This window comes from Herpailurus yagouaroundi, unplaced genomic scaffold, assembly GCF_014898765.1.
Source record: "Herpailurus yagouaroundi ecotype Mexico unplaced genomic scaffold, PumYag 165, whole genome shotgun sequence".
NCBI lineage: Eukaryota > Metazoa > Chordata > Mammalia > Carnivora > Felidae > Herpailurus > Herpailurus yagouaroundi.
Genome location: NW_024412406.1, coordinates 5375453 through 5396141, shown reverse-complemented (window position 1 = coordinate 5396141; position 20689 = coordinate 5375453). Strand labels below are relative to the sequence as shown.

At 43.9% G+C, this 20689-nt stretch overlaps 1 protein-coding gene and 1 long non-coding RNA gene across 4 annotated transcripts in view; one reads left to right on the top strand and one right to left on the bottom strand.

Moving 5' to 3' along the window:
• ZNF704 (zinc finger protein 704) overlaps positions 1 to 20689 on the bottom strand; it is a 191790-nt gene that overhangs the window by 13104 nt on the left and 157997 nt on the right. For all 3 annotated transcript variants that reach the window (XR_005794130.1, XR_005794131.1, XM_040487522.1), the window contains exons 4-7: positions 16604 to 16704; positions 12109 to 12376; positions 9152 to 9256; positions 379 to 476 (exon numbers count right to left, since the gene is read on the bottom strand). Coding sequence is in view for 1 of the 3 variants with exons in the window: in XM_040487522.1 (XP_040343456.1) it covers positions 379 to 476; positions 9152 to 9256; positions 12109 to 12376; positions 16604 to 16704 (572 nt within the window). In the remaining 2 variants the exon portion in view is untranslated. The remainder of the gene's footprint in view (positions 1 to 378; positions 477 to 9151; positions 9257 to 12108; positions 12377 to 16603; positions 16705 to 20689) is intronic.
• On the top strand, positions 368 to 8449 carry LOC121038072 (uncharacterized). The gene is made up of 4 exons (XR_005794132.1): positions 368 to 479; positions 3770 to 3858; positions 7000 to 7124; positions 8105 to 8449. It is a non-coding gene; the product is annotated as an uncharacterized LOC121038072 (long non-coding RNA).

Below are 20689 nucleotides of genomic sequence, written 5' to 3'. Positions count from 1 at the left end.
CTTTTCAAATTTCTAGCATTCTGGTTAAGGGAATCCTGAGGATTTTCTCCTTGATCTGTACATTAAAAATTATACCTTATAGTTCTCTTAATACAGAGGTTAGTGCAAATATGGCTTTAAATAGACCCAGTAATCACCAGTACCTATTCTGCGAGAAAACTCACTGCAAACTGTTACCACCCCTCCCCCGCAAAACAATAAATCTTCATTAATAATTTCTGGGTGGGGAAAACCAAGGGAACAAAAGAAAGGGTGTTTTGTCCATTCCAGAGACATTTTATGGAAGATCGTATGTCTGGTTTCTCTCTTCCTTGCTGTTCTTCTGTTTCTCAGCAGATTCCCTCGAGATGAGGAGTGTGGAGCTTCGAGCAGTCATACCTCAGGCTGACCGTCCCTCTGGGTGGCGAGGACAAGATGGTGTGTGTGTGCTGTCTCTGCTCTCCCGTGCCCACTGGACGATTATGCGTTGGTGACACCTGGTAAGTACATGGAAAAGAAAGTTGATGGGGCGGGTTCTCCTCACTGTGCATTTATTTAGCCCTTGCCACATGGGCCATGGCACCTGACCATCAGCCACAGAAATGCTTTGTTCTCAGAGACACAGGTTAAAGGTGAATTTAAATGCCTCCCCAAACAGGAAAGACTCGACAACAATTAATACTTCAAAAATCTTCATGACTTCATGCGTGCATTCCAGGTTGCCCATAGTAACATATTTTCACTTGAATAATATTCCAAACCTTAAAATATAGTCTCACCTATTGTAAGGCTTATGATCTACCTTTGAAAAAAGGCAAATAGCTAGAGAGGTGAAGAGAGTTATCTCAAATTAGAAGGCTAGTCAATGGGAATACCACAACATGGACCTTGGCCTCCTGTTTGCTTTAAGAGATCATTCACACCCCCTAAATAAAGGGCTTCTTGCATGAGACATCCACACAGCAGACTGTAGGATCCAAACAGGAATAAAGTCTAGAAGCAAAGAGCCCAAGAAAGTCAAGAACAAAAGTCATCCATTGACTTTTGAAATACTTACTGAGCATTCGCTACGTGCCAGGTTCGCTGACAATAGTTTTCATTTTCACAACTACCCCACGTGGTAAGTACGATCTTGTTCCCACTTTATAGATGAGGAAACCAAGGCATGGGGAGGTTAAATAACTTGGCCAAGGTCATGGAACTTGTAATGGCAGGGCCAGCTCTGTGTTGAGCTCTACCTGATGCCAGAGCATGTGTTTCACCCTGTTACACCTCTGCCTCTCAGTCACAATAGCAGGAGGGCCCCTTGTTCTGGATTCCTCTGGCATTTCTTACCCGTCCCTTTGCATCACCTGCTCTCATAATGCTAAAGATCTTCCCAGCACCAGGGATTCTCAACAGCTACAAAAAAGAATTTTTATAGGAAAAGATAAATGGTATTCCAAGTAAATATATGACATTGCCATAAACAGAAGTGCAGACCTTTAATGAATTTAGAAACTTAATTATCTAGAAGCCAACATGGCCACAGAAGTACCAAAGTAGCATGACCGACTGACAGTCATGGGAACATTCCTAAAGCATACTTATAGGACTGAATTTCTCTAGTATAGATACTAGCACTTTTTGTTTTCTTCCAATTCAAAGGAATATACATCAGTATTATTTTCCTAGACATTAATTTAAAAAATTAAAAAGCTAAGTAAAAACCTAGCAGTTTAAACCACTGTTGCTCTGATTCTGAATTATTCTGTACCATTGGTCTTTACTGTTTTGCTAAGGCTGGGTAGGAGTGAGGGCCAGAAGAAGTGAGTTAACACACATTTTTTTTTTTTTTAAACAAAAGCTTTGGAGTTCAGTATATGCATTTGATTTAGACAGCTATGTAGGCCTTTCCAGGAGCTGAATCTACCCTCCCCCCACCTACTCCACATCCCATCCCTGACCAGTGTGCATAGCAGCAGACCAGAGGGAGTGAAGGCTTCAGAGTTCATAGCCACCATAGTGATCTAGAATGTGCTCATATGCATTGTTAAATGGTCAAGACCATTAAAAAAATTTAAAAATTGTAGAATTCATAGAATCTGAAGAATACTGCCTTATTAGCAAGAGAACTAGGAGAGGTTTAGTTGACATAACATCAGCTGGGGATAATGTGGAAGGTTCTAAATTGTGCAGAACTGCCACACCCCTTTTGTGTTGGGTGATATGAGATGATAGGGTGCTCTTCATTCAACAGGTATTTATGAAGTACTTACTATGCACCAGGCACCATTCTAGATTGTGGGTACCTAGCTGTGAACAATACCAAGTCTCTGCCCCTATAAAGCATACATTCTAGTGGGGAGACAGACAAGAAATACAAACACATAAGATCACTTTAGTGATGAGTGCCTAAAGAAAATAAAATAGGCCAAGAGACAAAGCATCATCAAGGGAGAGGATGTTTATTCATTGAAGGTGGTGAGAGAAGGCCCCTGAGGGGTTGCCTTTTATCTCCTGGGCACTCTGGAGAAAGGGAGCACAGTGGCACAGGCCTGCAGGTGCAGAGTGCCAAGGGGGCCAGAAGACACACGGTGTGGAAGTTGGGGGTGGGAGGGCAGGAGGCGGTAGACTCAGGGCAAGCCTCCTGGCTGGGATGGATGAATTTTAGGTGAATGTCATTCTTTTTCTTTTTTATGTTTATTTTTGAGAGAGAGAGAGAGAGGGAGCGCATGCATGAGTGGGGGAGGGACAGAGAGGGAGGGAGAGAGAGAGTCTCTCCGACTGAGCCAGGCATCCCTGAGTTGAACATCATTCTAAGGGCCAGAGAAGCCATTGGAGAAGTTTAAGAAAGAGAGACGTCTGATTAATGCTTTGGCTCCTTTGAGAGTGAATTGGAGACAGTATGGAGAGAAGCCCTGCAGTCTAGTTTAGAGGCTTTTGCACTATCTGGGGGGAAAGAATGTACCGGCGATTTAGACAAGGGGGTGGCAGTGGTGGTGAGAAGTGGCTGGATTTATGGCAGGATCAGGCAGGATCTAGGACTCAGTGAAGGATGGGAAAAAACGAGGACAAATCTTTAGAAGAATCAGGGATGCACCGAGAGGGATCAAGGGGGAGTCCTAGGTGCTGGCCTGGGCAGCTGCAGGGACGGTGGGCCACTTACAGACATGAGAAAACTGGTGGTGTGGTTGGTTTGAGAAGGGAGTGAGGTCCAGGTGTTTGAAAATTCCAGGAACACCGTTTGAGGAACACGGACCGACTGCAGGAATAACCCCTCTCTACAGTCTTCATTCCTGCCGATGGCTTTCTTAACTCGGGAGTTCTGGGCATGCGTGTTATTGTCCTGTCCAGCAGCGACAGACCTGGGTTTTCCGGGGCACGACACAGGAGAAACCAGGACCCACATCACACGCTGGCGTGTAGATCCGTTCTGCGTGAGGGTCAATATGACCTCACTTGTGGGTTTTTCTAGACAATTCTAATAGCAAGACAGTCACGGTTCAGCTTTTTGTTTTAGTGGGGGCTGCAGGTGGGGCAGAGAGGTGGTGGCCGGTGTAGGGAACTAACGTGTATTTAGCTCTGGCCAATGTGAAAGGCGGGCTACTAGGTGATTTATGATTTCTTTTAATCCTCACAAAACCGCTGCAAGGGAGCGCTGTTATCTGCCTTTTGTAGATAAGATAATTTAGACTTCGAGCAGGGAGGTGGCCTGCACAGCATCCCAGAGGAAGTAGCAGTAGTGGTAACTTGCCGAGCGCCTGTTAAACCAAGTGCCTGTGAGTGCTATCTGCTTTCATCTCCACAGCGACCCCAGGGTAAGCAGCACTGCTATCATTTCCACCTTCTCAATAAGGAAGCGGAGAAGTGAAGTGAAGTGAAGTAAGCCACCACACGGTAAGTGCCGGGGCGGCACCTGAACACAGGCTGTCTCCTACCGGCTGACGCTGGAGCTGTTCGGAAGGAACTAGCACAGGCCCTGCTCTTTCCGTTCTTCCATCCTGCCACGCCGCTGATGGAAGCGTGGTGTGCGCTGAGATAAAGCCCTACGCAGCATTACTGTGGCCCTCTCTCCCAGTGGTCTCCACTTGTCAATTCTTACCGGTTTTATATCTTAATCATTTCTAAGTTCTATGTGGGGGCATGTTCTATAGAGTACATTTTATTATTTTTTTCTAGAGAACAGTTTTTCTTCGGTCCTTAAGGACTCAGCTCCTTACACGTGGGCTTCGGTGGAGGTCGTGGGGCAGCGCTTCGTGGGGCTCATCGGGGTGGGGGTGTTTGGACCTTCTGTGCTTCACACGAGCTGAAGACTCCCGGCAAGACTACCTTGCTGTGAATGGCACATCTCATGCAGTAATGCAGTTTCCCACATAGCCTGGGAAGCATGGAGGACTGTATATACCTTAATCTTTCTGCTGATTCAATATGATTTCAGTTGAAAGAACTTCAGTCTGCAAAAATCATGCCTAATCTCTCTCACAGGTTCAGTATATGTGTGTTATATCAGTCAATCCCAAATAGAATCCACTTCTGACCTCTGTTTTACAGCAATGAGACACGTCCCAGGCAGCAATGATCGTAAGTGCTCCACAGTGTCAGCCAGTGAGTGCCAGGCGCTGTGCTCAACGATACAACTCTATGAGGTAGATTACAGTTGAGGACATTGATTAAGAGAGGTCATGTGACCAGCTAGAGGTCACAGTTTGTAAATGCCAGAGTCAGGATTTGCATCTGAGCCTCAAACCAGAGCAATAATAAGAATGTTGTGTCCATCTGTAAACACGTTGGGGAAGTTTCGTTTCTTTGTGGTTTTCTATCTCTCAAATGGAAGAAAACCACATCCTTGTCTTGGTTGTAACCTCTTATACTATTCGGAATCCTCCATCAAGGTGTTAAAAAAAAATACAGGTAAATATCTAACAATTAAGCATTGCTATTTTAGGTTAGGAGACCCTCCTTTCAGCCTGAAGCCTCCAGGAATGGCCTTTAGATGGCAGGTTTGTTAGCTCTTGCTTGCCTGGGCTTGCATTTTTGTGTTGTCCCCCCCCCCCCCCCATTCATATTTTCAAGCTCTAATCCTTAGTGTGCTTATATTTGGATATGGGGCCCTTAAGGAAGTAATTAAAGATAAATGAGGTCAAAAGGATGGGACCCTGATCCAGTAGGACTGGTGTCTTTATTAGAAGAGATACCAAAGGGCTCTCTTTCTACCCCACCCCCTGCCCCCACCAGCAGAAAAGGCCATGTAAGGACACAGTGAGAAGGTGGCCCTATACAAGCCACGAAGAGAGCTCTCACCAGGCGCTGAATTAGCCAGCACCTTGATCCAGGACTCCTAGCCTCCAGAACTGTGAGAAAATACATTTTGGTTGTTTAAAGCAATCCAGTCTGTGATATTGTGTTATGGCATTATGGGCAGACTCATACAGGGGCCAAAAACTCTCAGCTTTTTGTCATGAAAAGACAGAGAAAAGAATGTAGATAATTAGAAGAAAAGACAGGGTCATTCGGGAAAAATAGCTCAAAGAATGCTGTAATTAATGAGGGTCTTCTGCCTACCTGTACATTTGCAGCCTTCGGCTAGAAAAGAGTGAACCTCCAGTTACATTTGTAAATACGCAGAACAGCCTTCTCCACAACACACCTCAGGGAAGAGGTCTTACCCAGGGAACTTATTAAAGCCCAATGTTCAGGAAATCTAGTGTAGGCAAATGAATAAATAAAATCCTGCAAACCTTGGGATTTCTCAGAAGGAGATTATTTCCATTCTCTAGGAAGCATATAAAAGCATACCCCCCCCCCCCCCCATACCAGGTCTCCAAGATACGGCGGGGAAAAAAACCAAACCTTAAATGGAGTTGACAACCTCAGGGCATTTGTTTTGGGGTACAAAGAGAAATGTGTTCTTTTAAGAGCATTTTATAAAATGGAAACTGCTTTGTTCTTCAGTTTGGATATGGTTGAGGCCATCACTAACACTAATTCATTATAATTGAAAATGTTTAGAGCTTCTGTCTGAAACCCTTACTACATTAATTTAGAAGGTAGGAATTCATATGCTCTTAAATTCACCCTGGCTCCCCATCTTCTAGGGATGGACTAACTTTCCTGGACAGCTGTTGGCACCTAGTCAGTGGACGTGTGCCAGTCTCGTGTCTGTGTGGCGTGGAGTTGTAAGATCCAGCCTTCAGTCCAAGGAGACACAGTATGCACCCACTTTTTCGTTTTTTTAAAGATTTTTTTTGTGTTAAAAACATATTTAGTTTTGAGAGAGAGAGAGAGAGAGAGAGAGAAGTGGAAGGACAGAGAGAGACAGAGAGGGAGACAGAATCCCAAGCCCTTTGAGAGAGAGAGAGAGAGAGAGAGAAGTGGAAGGACAGAGAGAGACAGAGAGGGAGACAGAATCCCAAGAGCCCCAGATGTGGGGCTCAAATCCACGAACTGTGAGATCATGACCCAAGTTGAAATCAAGAGTCAGAGGCTCAACCGACAGAGCTACCCAGGTGCCCCGTACCCACTTTTTTTTTTTTTTAAAGGATTGATAGGTAATTTAGCAACATAAAGAACGTTTTGAATAGTGAGCCTTCTTCCTAGGGTAAAACAAAGCCTTGGAAAATAGCATCCCCTCACCATATCTTTATTTTTAAATAGGAATGGCTGCTAAGACAGTCTAAAGGGTTGGCTGAAACATTACACAACCAGATAGATTGAGAATTCTCTGGTGAAAGAATAAATCAGAAGCTAAATTAGGATTTGAGTGGGATACCTAGTTAACCTAGCCACTCTATATACTTTACGTCAAAGTTCTTGTCTAAAATGTCCCTGGTAACCAACGAAATTAGGGACTTTGGAAAATCTAGGGCATTGAGATGAAGGTGGAGATAGACACCGTGTTCACAGCAGAGAAGATTTCACTGCTGGAAAATAAACAATAGAAGGTGTCCTGGCTGGTATCTTACTGTGTAAGACATTTAGGAACTCTGGAGGACATGTAGCTAGTACAAAACCACTCAGAGTGATTTCTCTGTATTTCAGAAGGAGATGATTTAATTAACAGAGCAAAGGCAAAAAAACTGCATTTTGGTTGGTCACAGAGGTAACCTGAAAAGAAGCCTGAACTGGACTGTTCCACCCACATGTTACATTTGTTTATACACCAGGTAAGCAATATGGTGTATACTCTTGAAAATTCTTCTCAAATCAAAGATAGGAATTCACAGGATTCAGAACAGTGAGTTTCTATAATTCTGTAATTATAGCTGCCTTTCTAGGTTAGAAGGGTTGTCTCAAATGTGATATCGAGAACCACTCTGGGTCTTTTTATGTCTACTAAGAAAAAAAAAGTCCCCCAAAGGACTGATTGCTGACCCTGACACCCTCTTCAGTAGATCACTGTTCTTGCCAGGAGCAAAACTGATACTACTATTGGATGAGGCAGGCGATTTTCATAATTACTCCAGACCCTCGATTATTATTTAAAAATCAAATTCCAGGAGTATTTTCTGGAATCCACAAATTCCCAAATGCTGCCAGCAGGATGCTTTTTATTGTTGGCTATTCTCCTTGGGAATTTAATAAATATTCATCGACAGAGCACAGCATAACTGACTGAGCCGCTTTCATTTTTATCAGCCCTGTAGGAGGCCTTAGTACTTTCTGGAAACCTCTGGGAGCTGCCAGTGGTTGACAATAAGAAGCTTTTGTGAGGTCCTTGGGGAGAGGCGAGAATAAGGTTAACATCTCTTATCATAAGCCACTTTGTGAACCTTATCAGGAGTTCTAAACCACTGTGGGCATCAACAGTGGGTAGGTCTGTGGATATTCTGTGATAAGCTATAAAAGACCCAATATATTTTTAAAGGAATGGTTAGGAATCAAGTTAATTCATGGTGATTTATCAGACAGCAGTCACTTAATATGTCAAATCAATTCTTATATACTACTAAAACCTGATTGCATAGTTCAGCACTCATTTATTTTCAGAGTATCCATCAGCATGGATTATTCAAGCTTTGGAGGAAAAAACATTATTTCAATTTATGTTATTTTTGGACTTCCAAATTGGCATAACCACAAATAATAATTTCAAAGTCATAAGTTTTATAAAGTTACTCATAATGGTAAATATTATTCATTACAGGGTCTTTTTCTTTTATTATGTTCAGCATCTGAGTTCAGCTATTGATTCTACAGAGCCTTTTGGAAACTATGCCACCAACACAAAAAATCTTGATATATTTCTAACAAGTTGTTTATCAATAGCTGCAGGTCTCTCCTAGTTTTCCAAAATGCCAGTCATCACACCTTTTTCACAGAGAAGCTGGGCTGGTCTGGGCTATGAAACACATTGCTGAAGAGTTTACAGATACCAGTTAAGAAATTGAGTACTTCTTGGGAATGCAAACTGGTGCAGCTACTCTGAAAACTGTATGGAGATTCCTCAAAAAACTAAACATAGAACTACCCTATGGTCCAGCAATTGCACTACTAGGCATTTATCCACAGGATACAGGTGTGCTGTTTCAAAGGGACACATGCACCCCAGTGTTTATAGCAGCACTATCGACAATAGCCAAAGTATGGAGAGAGCCCAAATGTCCATTGATGGATGACTGGATAAAGAAGATGTGGTATGTATATATATGTACATGTATATATATATATATACATTGGAGTATTACTCGGCAATCTAAAAGAAAGAAATCTTGCCATTTGCAACTACGTGGATGGAACTGGAGGGTATTATGCTAAGCGAAATTATTCAGTCAGAGAAAGACAAATATCGTATCACTTCACTCATATGAGGACTTTAAGACACAGAACAGATGACCGTAAGAGAAGGGAAACAAAAATAATATAAAAACAGGGAGGGGGATAAAACATAAGAGACTCTTAAATATACAGAACAAACAGGGCTGCTGGAGGGGTTGTGGGAGGGGCGATGGGCTAAATGGGTAAGGGGCTTAAGGAATCTACTCCTGAAATCATTGCTACACCATGTGCCAAGTAACTTGGATGTAAATTATAAAAAATAAGTAAATTATGGAAAATAAAATTAAAAAAAAAAAAGAAATAGAGTACTTCTGGCATTGTGAGTTTTGCCTTTTCCTTGCGTGTTTTGACAATTTGTTCTCCAAATTTATGTTCAGCTTTGACCAGATTTCTGGCTTTTTATTTTTCTACTTACTGGAATGCCTGTGAAGGTAACTGGAGGAGACTGCCAAGAAATGCTGAAGCTGCTGCCGTTGGGGGTGAACTTGGCCGACCCTGGAATGGTCACAGGGGGTGTGGCCTGTTACACAGAAAACAGAACACTGTTATGAAAGAACATTTTTCCTCAGAGTCTTAAGCCATCATTGCCTAGGTAGGGCCTCAAACATGATTTCAACTGTATTAATAACTTAGACTAAATATCCAACAGGAGGAGATTAAACATAGTCAAAGAGAATAGCTAGAAATCAACTTTTTATGTGTCTTGGCAGTCTAAGGAATAAAAGGAGAAGGTTTTTGATTACTTCTGAAAACAGATTTTATTATACATACATATACTTATTTTAGAACATATAAACTATTTGTGTGAAAAACACAATGCCTCGTTATCAAATTGGGAAATAGTTTTATACAGTGATGCTGGGTTTGTAGATTGGTACAACATTTCAGGAGGGTAATTTTGTAATTTTTATGAGGATGGTCACTGCCAAACTATGTATTATGCAAAAAACTGGAAATGTAAATGTCCAATAATAGGGAAGTGGGTAATATACCCACAGAGCCTGATGTTGTTGAAGAATACCCATTGGCATGGGAAAATGTTCATTCTATATTAAATGGCAAAAACAAAGCACAAGAGAAACTGTACTACAATAAATTCCTTTTTTTTCACATTAAAATTTTTTTTTAAAGTTTATTTTTGAAGGAGAGAGAGAGTGTGAGTGGGGAGGGGCAGAGAGAGAGAGAAAGACACAAAATCCAAAGGAGGCTCCAGGCTCTGAGCTGTCAGCACGGAGCCCAACGCAGGGCTTGAACCCACAAACCACGAGATCGTGACCTGAGCCAAAGTCAGACGTTTAACCAACTGAGCCACCAGGCACCCCAATAAATTCCTTTTTTTTTTTTAAAAAAATGAGTGTATATATACACACACACACAAACACATTGAAGGACATACAAAAAGTATTACCCAAGAGGCTTTCTTGTTGTTGGGATTAGGGGATGAATTTTCTTTATTTGCTTGTGCTTTTAATATTTTCTATGCTAGGGGTGCCTGGGTGGCTCAGTCGGTTGAACGTCTGACTTCGGCTCAGGTCATGATCTCGCTGTTCGTGGGTTCGAGCCCTGCATTGGGCTCTATGCTGACAGCTCAGAGCCTGGAGCCTGTTTCAGATTCTGTGTCTCCCTCTCTCTCTGCCCCTCCCCCACTCATGCTCTGTCTCTCTCTCTCTTTCTCTGTCAAAAATAAACATTAAAAAAGATAATATTTTCTATGCTGGACATTTATAATGTCTACGAACAGAAAAATCCCAATATTATGAATAAATGGTTTGGGAAGGACCTTTCAGATCACCTACTGCATGTTCCAACTGTCATGCAGATGAGCAAAATAGTTTCAGTTGGTTCAAGCCCATGATTTTGAGCCAGTGTTTCTAAATGTAACACTGACAAACAAGAAAAATTATTTTGACCAACATAACAAGAGTCAGCAATGAGATTCATTGCATCTACTACTTTAATAATTAGCTGTATTCCATTGCTCTTGAGTGTAAGTCTACCAAATACATATCTGAAAGCCTCCCCCGCAGGTTTAGTTTTAATAATTATAAATATAGGTGCTAGTGACAGTGGTTTTGTAACTGGCACCACTGGAAAATATTTTGGCAATACATAGCAAGATCCATAAGCTGTTCGTGTTGTATCCTCTGACTCAGTAATTAGTCTTCTGGGAATTCAGAAGGGAAGAAAAAGGTACTGGCACAGAGGTTTCACAGTACAGTTAGTAATGATCGTGGAAAAACTGGAGAGGCTAAAAAGTAGATACCTAACAATAAGAGAACGATTAAAACAAATTTGGTGCCTCGATTTAGTCAAATACTATTCAGTTATATGGAAAGTGTTTATAAAACAAAGGTAGGAGAACACAATTAACAAGTACAGACAGGAGATTTTTTAAAGATACTGCATAAGGCAGTTTGAGAATTATGGAAAAAATGCTCTCTTAAAATCTGAATATTATGAAATGTCATTTAAACAAATCAATGTTTATTTTTTAATTTTATTTAACATTTGTTTATTTTTGAGAGACTGAGAGAGAGCATGAGCAGGGGAGGGGCAGAGAGAGAGGGGGAGACACAGGATCTGAAGCAGGCCCCAGGCTCTGAGCTGTCAGCACAGAGCCTGACACCAGGGCTTGAACCCACGAACCGTGAGATGGTGACCTGAGCTGAAGTCCGACGCTTAGGAGCCACCCAGGCTCCTCAAAACAAACCAATGTTTAAAAGAGTTAGTAACTGTGTGGGGAAAAGGAGCCACGTCCTGTGTTTGCAGGGTTTGTCTCTACGATCTTATCAGACTTTAGAGTGAAGCAGATCCCAGAGGGTCTGTTCCAATACAGATGGGGGGGCCCCACCCCTAGCTTCTGTCCAGTAGGTCTGGGACCGTCCCAAGAATTTAGATTTTTAACAAGTTCCCCGGAGATGCTGACACTGCTGATGTGGAGAACACTGATAATCACCGTTCTGATCCATGAGAGTTAGTTACCAATTCAGAAGGCAGGGCATGAAGTCCCAGATCTGGGGTGCAGGGCCATTCTGAGCTTTTCCATGCTCACCTTTTCACTTATTTATTTATTTTTGTTTAACAGATCGTGTGCCAGGCACCCTTCTGAGAGCTTTACAGTATTAAGGATTTTAATCCTATGAACACCTCTAAGGGGCTGGATCTTCAGTCAGCACTGGGGAACCAGAGAGCCCCTAGGGTCCCATTTGTGTGAGATCTGGGCTTTAAAAGGAGAAGAAATAACAAACTCAGCTACGGGGCTCCGTGTGTGGTGCTGTTTTTCCCCTGGGTTACCCTCTCCTCACAGGTCAGAACACTACTCCTTTTGGTCAGGGGTCAAGGTGATTACCTTCACGGTCCTTTGCAAGTTACCTGGTAAGCATGGTCGGTGTGCACGAGGTAGAGGGTGGTGGGAGCTGAGCGGCTCAAGGGCGTCATCAGTTTCGTCTCAGTTTTGGCACAAGGAGCTTCTGTTCGGCTTGAATCTGGGATGGGGAAAGTAGGCGGTGAAGCCAGGGACTGAGAAGGTGAGACCGGGGCCAGGCTGTTCAGTCCATCTGCCACGGAGTCTGTGTTGAGCTTGATCTCAGTGTAGTAGAAGTCCTCTTCTCCATCACTGTAGTCGGAGTCCCCAACACGTCTAGAGTGAAGAAAGTGACAAGATTACACAAACCCCTCTGGCTTTCTTGCCTCGAAATCTTGCACATGCTGTTCCCCCTGTCTGGAATGCTTTTCCTCTGTCTTGTCTGCCTGGCAAACTCTGACTTACCCTGTAACACTCAACTGTCCACTTGCAGGGAGGCCTTCTTGACCTCTTAAAACAATTCCTTCAATCAATCAAGTATTCAGCAATTTATTGAGAATCTATTATGTCCAGGCACTTTTCTAGGGTCTTCTGAAAGCAAGATGAACAAAGCACAGGCTATGATTTGATGGAACTTACATTCTAGTGGGAGACGCAGACAAGAAACCCGGAGGGAAATGCACTTTGAATATGTCAGGTAGTGACAGATCCCAGAAAGAAAAATTAAGCAGATTTAGTGTCCTTTAGTAGAGTAACTGATGAGGGGAAGGCATTCTTTTAAAGAGAGTGTTTGAAGGAAGTCTCCTGGAAGAGTGACATTTGAGCAGGGGCCTGAGTGACATCAGGGAGAAACCCTCACCAGAATGCATGGGAAGATCACACAGTGAAGACCAGCCACACGGCCCTGGGGTGGGCAGGTTCAGTGTTCTCCACAGAGGGCAGAGAGGCCAGCGGCTGGTGCTCCGGGCACCGGGGACAGTGAACAAAGGCAGGGGCAAGATCGCACAGGGTTTTGCAGCCCATGGAATGGCTTTGCATTTTATTCTCAGTGTGATAGAAGCCAGGGTGGGGGGCAGAGGGGAGGTTGTGAGGAACCTAAGTCACTTTTTAAAAAGATCACTCTAGCTGGGGTGCCTGGGTGGCTCAGTCCCTTGAGCATCCAATGTCACTTTAGGTCATGATCTCACGGTTGGTGAGTTTGAGTATGAGGCCATTGGTGAGTTTGAGGCCACTGATTGAGGTCCACATAAGGCTCTCCACTAGAAAGCCTGCTTTGGATTCTGTCTCCCTCTCTCTGCCCCTCCCCCTTTCTCTCTGCCCCTCTCTTGCTCACTCCCCCCCACATCAAAAATAATAAACATTTAAAAAAAAGGATCACTCAGGTTAATGTATAGAGAATAGTGGACAGAGGGCAAGAGCAGGAGGCCAGAGAGGAGGCTGTTGTCACTAATTATCCAGATGAGCTTTGCAATATCTGGCGACCAGGTGGTGATGGAAGTGACCAGGAGTCAAATTTGGTTTGTATTTTGAAGGTTAGGAATCAGGACTTAACTCCTAACTGCTAGATCCTCTATGCTCCTGTTGAAGTGTATCCATTCTGTTTAATTCACTTTATTGAATGATTTGGCACATTTCTGTAATTTTTTTAAACACTCGATCACTTCCCTAACACTGTGATTTCATTCTCCATGCATATTGATGTATCTGGCATAGAGTAGGTGCCTATTAAATGTTGAATGGATGAAGCTGATACTGTAGCACAGCGATTATGAGCATGAATCCTGGAGTCAGATCTCCTGGGTTCAAATCCTGAAACCCTCTAGCTGTGTGTGGGATTCTGGCAGACTCCATGGCCCAGTGCTTCAGGCTCTTTACTGATAAAATGGGGACAGTCATAGTGCCTGCTTATTGTGAGGATTAGGCAAGTAAATATACAGGGCGCAGAAGTGTAAGTACTAAGTGCTTATTAAATTAAAATAAAGCTGACGTTAGAAGGCTTCAATTTTTACTGTCGACCAGAAAAGTATCTTCTTGGTGCTTTCAAAGTTCTCCCTGAGACACCAGAAATTGTACTCGTCCACAGAAAGTTTTGAGTAAAATAAAATAACTGTCCATAACCTTGGAAAAGATTTATCCGATTTGTCAACTTCTAGGGAAGCGGTATACACCCAGCAACCTAGTTTTATAGGACGGCCTCTGTCTACCTCCCTTCCACGAGGTATCCCCAAATTTCCTGAACATATCCACCAGTAGTAGATCACTGACTTGGAATCAACTTTTCCCCCCACTTGCAAGCCCTCTACAGAACCTAGAATAAAAATCTGCCCTTCACCTTGGCCTCTCCGCTCGGTCAGATCAGCAGCTTCTCTCAGCCTTGCCCCATCTCCCCTGAGCTCTCGGGCTGAGGCGTCTGGGGAGGTGCCTCTGGGCTGCACCAGGTCTGGCAGGCCTTGGCTTTCTGACAAGCATACCATTAAAGACCCCCAGAGAGTGGGCCAAAGAATGTGTGCCTGTTCTATTCCTGTCCCCACTTCCTTTCCAGTAAAGGGCAGGCCAAGTTGCTACTGGCTGCCGAGTGCTACTAATAGACACACGGGCCTGGGGGAAATTGTCCCACGCGGGGATAAATCAGGATCAGCCCCTGGTGTGCAAGAGTGGGGTGAGGTTTCAGAGAAAAACACTGTACTTCTTCTACTCTTGGTGTGCACCCCAGAAATATGGGACGGCATATATGTTTTGGGGGTGCTGTGGGATGCTCCCCTTCCTCCCTGCCGTCCAACCTGCATTAAAACGATTCCATCATCCGGCATCACATAATTGAGCTCCTGGATTACGGCAAAGGTGATGTCCCTCTCCCAGGCCAGGAGAGAGCTTAGACTCAGGCTTCACAGACACAGACTGGCCCTAGCGTCCTGCCAACCCAGGCCCATTCCTGTGCAGCGGCTGGCGGGGTGGTGAATTCTAATTCATCAACGCAATTTTAAGAGCACGGAGTAAAAAGGGAATCCTAGGGAAGCAAATACAGTGGCTGCATTTTTAATTTTACCCACCATGAGAGCAGCCTGGGGACCCAAAGAAAAATCGTGAGATGCCACTCACAGTCTATAAATACGTCTATATGGCATGTGCTTCTGTGAGGTACATGAATTGAATTGGATTCAATTTTCTGGGCAGATGGACTTTAAAACAAATACCCTAGCTCCTGATTATAGCTTCGGGAAGTTTTTTTCTAAACCTTTAAATAACTCTGAGCTATTTACATTATGAGTTGTCCTGACAGTGAGGTTTGAGGGGAGACACTGCAGAATTTCCTTCCCTGGAGACTTCAGCAACAGGAATGAGGGCGTTCTGCCCTGCAGAGTTTCAGTGTGGTATTTCTTGGAGGGTGAAGCTGGACCCTCTGGTGAGGGGAGCAGAAGCCCGGCCTCGCTGCGCCACACACACGGCACTTGGTGATCTGTGCGCTGTGCCCTGGAAGGGCTTGGCGTTGTCCCCGAACATCAGCGCTACCCGTGAATGTGGTGGGTCCCTGCTCCTCTCCACAGTCACTGAAGGAACTCGCCTGCACAGATCAGCGCAATCACCTAAGAACCCACTTTGTTTTCTTTTTATACCACTTTTTTTTTTTTTATGGATGCTGCATTTCCTAAATTTATCCCTTGTTGGGCAAAGTGACTATAGTGTTTATTTCTCAACATTCATCTTGTTGAAAGGACTTCTTTGTCCAAGCACTTGGGGAATTGGTCATGTGTTTCGATTTGTGTTGTGCACACTGACTATGACTTACGGCCTCCCAAGGTCCCTTCCAAGTCTGAGGTCCTTGGGCAGGAGACCCAGAGAATAAATAACAAGACTGCTGAAGGTCCACTGTCCCTCTGGTGTGACCCCTAATCTCTGCTGCTGGAAACTTTGTGTTCTCCTTCCTTAGAAAGGTTTTTATGTAACACAAGGAAAAGCATACATTGTACAAATAAAGGGCTTATTTGAGCAACAGAAAATGATGGAGCCAAGTCATCAAGCATCATGAGAACAGAAACCACAGCACTGATTGACACAGTGGTATAATACACACACACACACACACACATGTACTTCTCAGGCTCAAAGTCACCAATACTCTCCATTGGGGAAAAATGCACATTTAATTTGACAGTTTCAGCGGGTCCAATGAACCTACCCTACCCTAGTGTTTTATATTTTATAAGTCACTCTCAGATACATTTTATTTTTTGACCCTTACCCATGACCTTGCTGGGCTGATATTACTATTAGCCTCATTTTCAGAGGGAACTGAGGCTCTGAGAAGTGACTTGCCTAAAATCACTTAGTAAGTAAATTAGGGAGGCTTTGCAAGTTTAAAGCATTTTCTTTCCACTGTGCCACACAGGCCTATATTATCTAAGTGGCCCTCTCCACAGTGATTAGGAAGACCAACCAAGCCCAGTCTCTATTCCTGTGTTCAGAACTTTTAAGGAAGAGTGTGGTATATAATTTCTGAGTGCAGGGGGCCTTAGACTGAACTCCTGGAGACTACATCAGGCTCTGAAGGGAGGGTTGCCTTACCCAAGATGAATGGTCCTTATGTGTTTCTGGATACCTGCTGCGGTGCTCAGCACTTTCCCACAGTTTTTCCAGAGGCATTTGAACATCACCTTCATAGAATTCTATAAACAGGACAGAGTTACATTAAAATGATAACTAACCCATCAATATTTTCTTTCTTTCATCTCAACACATTCCCCACCCCCCTTCATTAGAAAAGTAACAACTTCCCATCACCTTTATTCTAACTCGGCGCACCATTCTAGAAACCACCATGCCCCCAAAGCTGGTGAGGATCTTGGTGACTTCAGACATTTTCCTGCATCCTTGACAGATACCAAGCTCCCTTGAATATTTAGTTCGGTTTCATTAAGGTGGTCACAGTGGTGTTAATGACTGTATCTAACATTAATTGAGCACTTACCATGTGCCAAGTGCTGTTAAAAAGAGTATCTCATTTAATACTAAGAGATGGATAACCTTATAACCAGCATTTTATAGATTCACAGAGAGCTTCAGTAAATTGTGCCCAGTCAATAAATCAGCTCCTAGCAAAGCTGGGAATCCAGCGAGTTCAGCTCCAGGAACTGTCCTTTCCACTAGGGCACAATGCCACCTTCTTGTACAAGGGTCTCAGCATTTTCCCAAAATAGTCCAGCACAGTGATTGAGAGCACTGATTTGGGATTTGCTTTCTCAAGCCCTTAGTTTCCTTATTTTATCAAGTAGGAACAATAATAGTACCTGTCTCATAGAGTTATTATGGGATTAAATGAGGTCATGAAAGTGAATCATTTAGCACAACATCAACAGGAATAATCATTCAACCAATGACAGTTGTTATGGTGTTATGATTATGCTTCCTGAAATGAATTTGACAGGAAATTAGTTTTCTCCTGAGAGGGCCCTTGTCATTAGGCTGCTGCCACTTTGCTGATTATTCCCATGGCCATGGTGACAGTCACTTCTGTGTGCTCATCAAGCCCCGTTTCCTCTTCCTCCTGGGCACACAGCTAGACCTCATTTCCCAGCCTCCCTTGCAGTCAGGTGGAGTCATGTGACTGAATCGGGACCAATGGGATACGGGCAGAAGTGCTGCATATTCCTCCAGTGCCATCCGAGCACAGGCTGCTGACCAGATGCAGAGGACACTTGAGGCCTGGGGAACAGCAGAACCACTCGATCAGGGGTCCATAAATTTCTCTTTGCTATGAACTCTTTTGGCAACCTCATTAAACCTATGGGCCCCTTCTCAAAGCAGCATTTTTTAACACTTAAAACGTAGAATTACAAAGAAGAGCCAGCAGAGTGAAATACAGTTACCAAAATATGAAAAGTATTTTGTGATATGGAACTGTATGTGCTCTTTACGTACCATATTAAATAACAAGATCTTGAGGTGAGTCTAATAGCTACCATGATTTCAAAGTGGTGTTAAGCTTAAATGATATTTCATTATGTCTCCTAAAATTATCATGTGATATGAAAACATCTACGATTTCTATTGGTAGTAAAGTCACCGGCGGCATTAATACTGTGGTTGGATGCCATCAGTCATAACTGCAGGAAATGCTGAATTATAGTTAAGAGGTCAATGACGATAAAGATACACTTTTCCCCCCACTCCAAGTTCCCAGACCCCCTGAATTCTGCCCACCCTTCTGGGCACTTATAGACTCCAAGTTAAGAACCCCTGCATTAGGAGGAAGGAGCGTGGGTCCCTAGAGGACCGTGGGGAACAGAGACACTCCGTTCACCACTCCCACTGAGCTGATTGGACTGTGACACACAAATAAACCTTTATGGTGTTAAGCCACTGAGGTTTGGAAATAGGCTGTTCCAACAGGAAGCCTACCCTTACCAATAAAGACAGTAGTGGTGGTACCTTTCCTGAACTGATGAAATTGATGTAGACTTGTTTAGGAGTCCAGCAGGATTTCTGCCGTCAAGTCCTTGTGGGGCCCACCAGTGTTCGCCCTGTTCTGTGAGCAATCACTTACACGTTTAGAAGGTGACTTATTCAGGTATTACTGATGGGATTAGTATCCTGATCCAGACAGCCACCCTCACGGAAGACTTTTTCTGTTTCTCAGTTGAGAAGACACTTGGAAATTTCCAGAACTGAGGACGATTCTGTGTGTTGGGGACTGGCCACTTTCAGCACGGCAAGCAGAGGACCAATCACAGCAGCCCACAGCTGCAGTCCGCTAGAGCAGAAGAGCAGCAGCACGAGAAGCGCGCTCTCCCTGCAGGCGTTGTGACCCAGGCGCCCGCTGTGTCCCAGAGGCTGCTCCCAGGGGGCTGGCGTTCATGGCGCAGCAACCCAGCCACTCCTGTCTGGGCACTGGGGCCCCACACGCAGTGCGGGGATGCTCACAGTGGGAATGGGCAGGGCTGAGCTACGGAGGAGCTGAAGCTACAGAGAGGTGGAGCTGGGGCTGAAGAGGGGCCTGAAGGAAGCTGAGAAGCAAATGCATACTTAGGAGACTTTATTGTTATTTTTTACAAGTTTGTTTATTTATTTTGAGAGAGAGAAAGAGCGTGAGCAGGGGAGGGACAGAGAGAGAGGGAGAGAGAGAATCCCAAGCAGGTTCTTCGCTGACACCAATGTGCACGGACATGGATGTGGGGCTGGAACTCACGAACTGTGAGATCGTGACCTGATCCCAAATCAAGAGCGGACACCTAACCGACTAAGCGACCCAGATGCCGCTAAAAGGGAGGGTATTAAAGATGACTTCCATAGCTAGGCAAATTGTTGTTCTGTTTTGAGTATGCTAACTTAGAGATACCTACTATAGATCAAGAGAAGGTGGCAAGTAGGACACTGGACATATGAGCCTGGAACTTAGGGAAAGTCAGGGCGAGAGATACAAATTTGAATTTGGAGTCAGCAGCCAAAGGATCACTTAAAACTCAGGTCTGGATGAGATCATCTAGGCAAAAATGAAGGTAGAGATCATTAGAAGGCCCAGGACTTTACAGCATCCGGTATTTCTTATTGGAGATAGAGCAGGAGCAGAAAGAGAGAGAGAGAGGGAGAATCAAGACAGTGTGGTATTACTGCACAGTCAGAAGACTGTTCAAGAAGGAAGATGTGGCCAACTGTGTTGAACAAGGACTGGGAAGAGTCCTGTGGATTCGACACATGGAGGCTGTCAGTGGCCCAGACAAGAGCAGGTTTCTCAGAGTAGTGGGATGAAGTCCAACCGCCATGGCTGGAGAATAAATGGGATTTAAAGAAGTGGAGAGAGGGGTGCCTGAGTGGCTCAGTTGATTGAGCATCTGACTCTTGATTTCAGCTCAGGTCGTGATGCCAGGGTTGTGGGATCAAGCCCTGCACTGGGCTCCACAAGGAGCGTGGAGCCTGCTGAATATTCTCTCTCTCTGCCCCCCTCTCCTGCTCGTGCTTTCTCTAAAATAAAAATACATTTAAAAATAATAAAGAAGAGAGTAAGTGCCACCTTTTCAAGAAAGGTGGCTGATGTGAGAGCAGTAAACGGAGAGCTTGTAAAAATGAGTCATACTAAATTGAGTTTTTATGTTGATGTGCACAGTTGCAAAGGAAGGAGGGACAGACAATGTAGTCGAGATGCGGGGGATAACTACAGGGTGAGATCCTGAAAAAGAAAGAGGATTCAGCATTAGCAACCCCTCGCACAGTGGTAAGGTTGCCCTGAAAAGAAAGACCAAGTGATGGATGTAGATTCAGTTAGTTTGCTGATAAAAAAAAAAAAAAAAAAAAAAAGCATTCCTGTCTGAATGCTTCTAATTTTTCAGTGAGGTAGGAAGTGAGGTCAAATCTAAGGGCAAAGTGGGGAGGCTGTGTGAGAGCAGACGAGGCTGAAATGGCTGCTTTAGAGACTGGGAAAGGACCAGGCAAGGCATGTGATACTATTTTCATTTTCATGGGGGGAAGCAAGAATCCAAAAAGTTAGGAAACTTACCCAGTGTCCTTTGATGGTTCCACCAGTTGGTCAGTTAGATAAAGGCTTTCGTAATTAATGTAATAGTATTGTGCAACATACAGAGCCAAATTCCTTCTGCATATTAGGAATTATTTTAAAGGTTCAAATTGCTGATTGTTTTAGGAAATGACTATCACTCT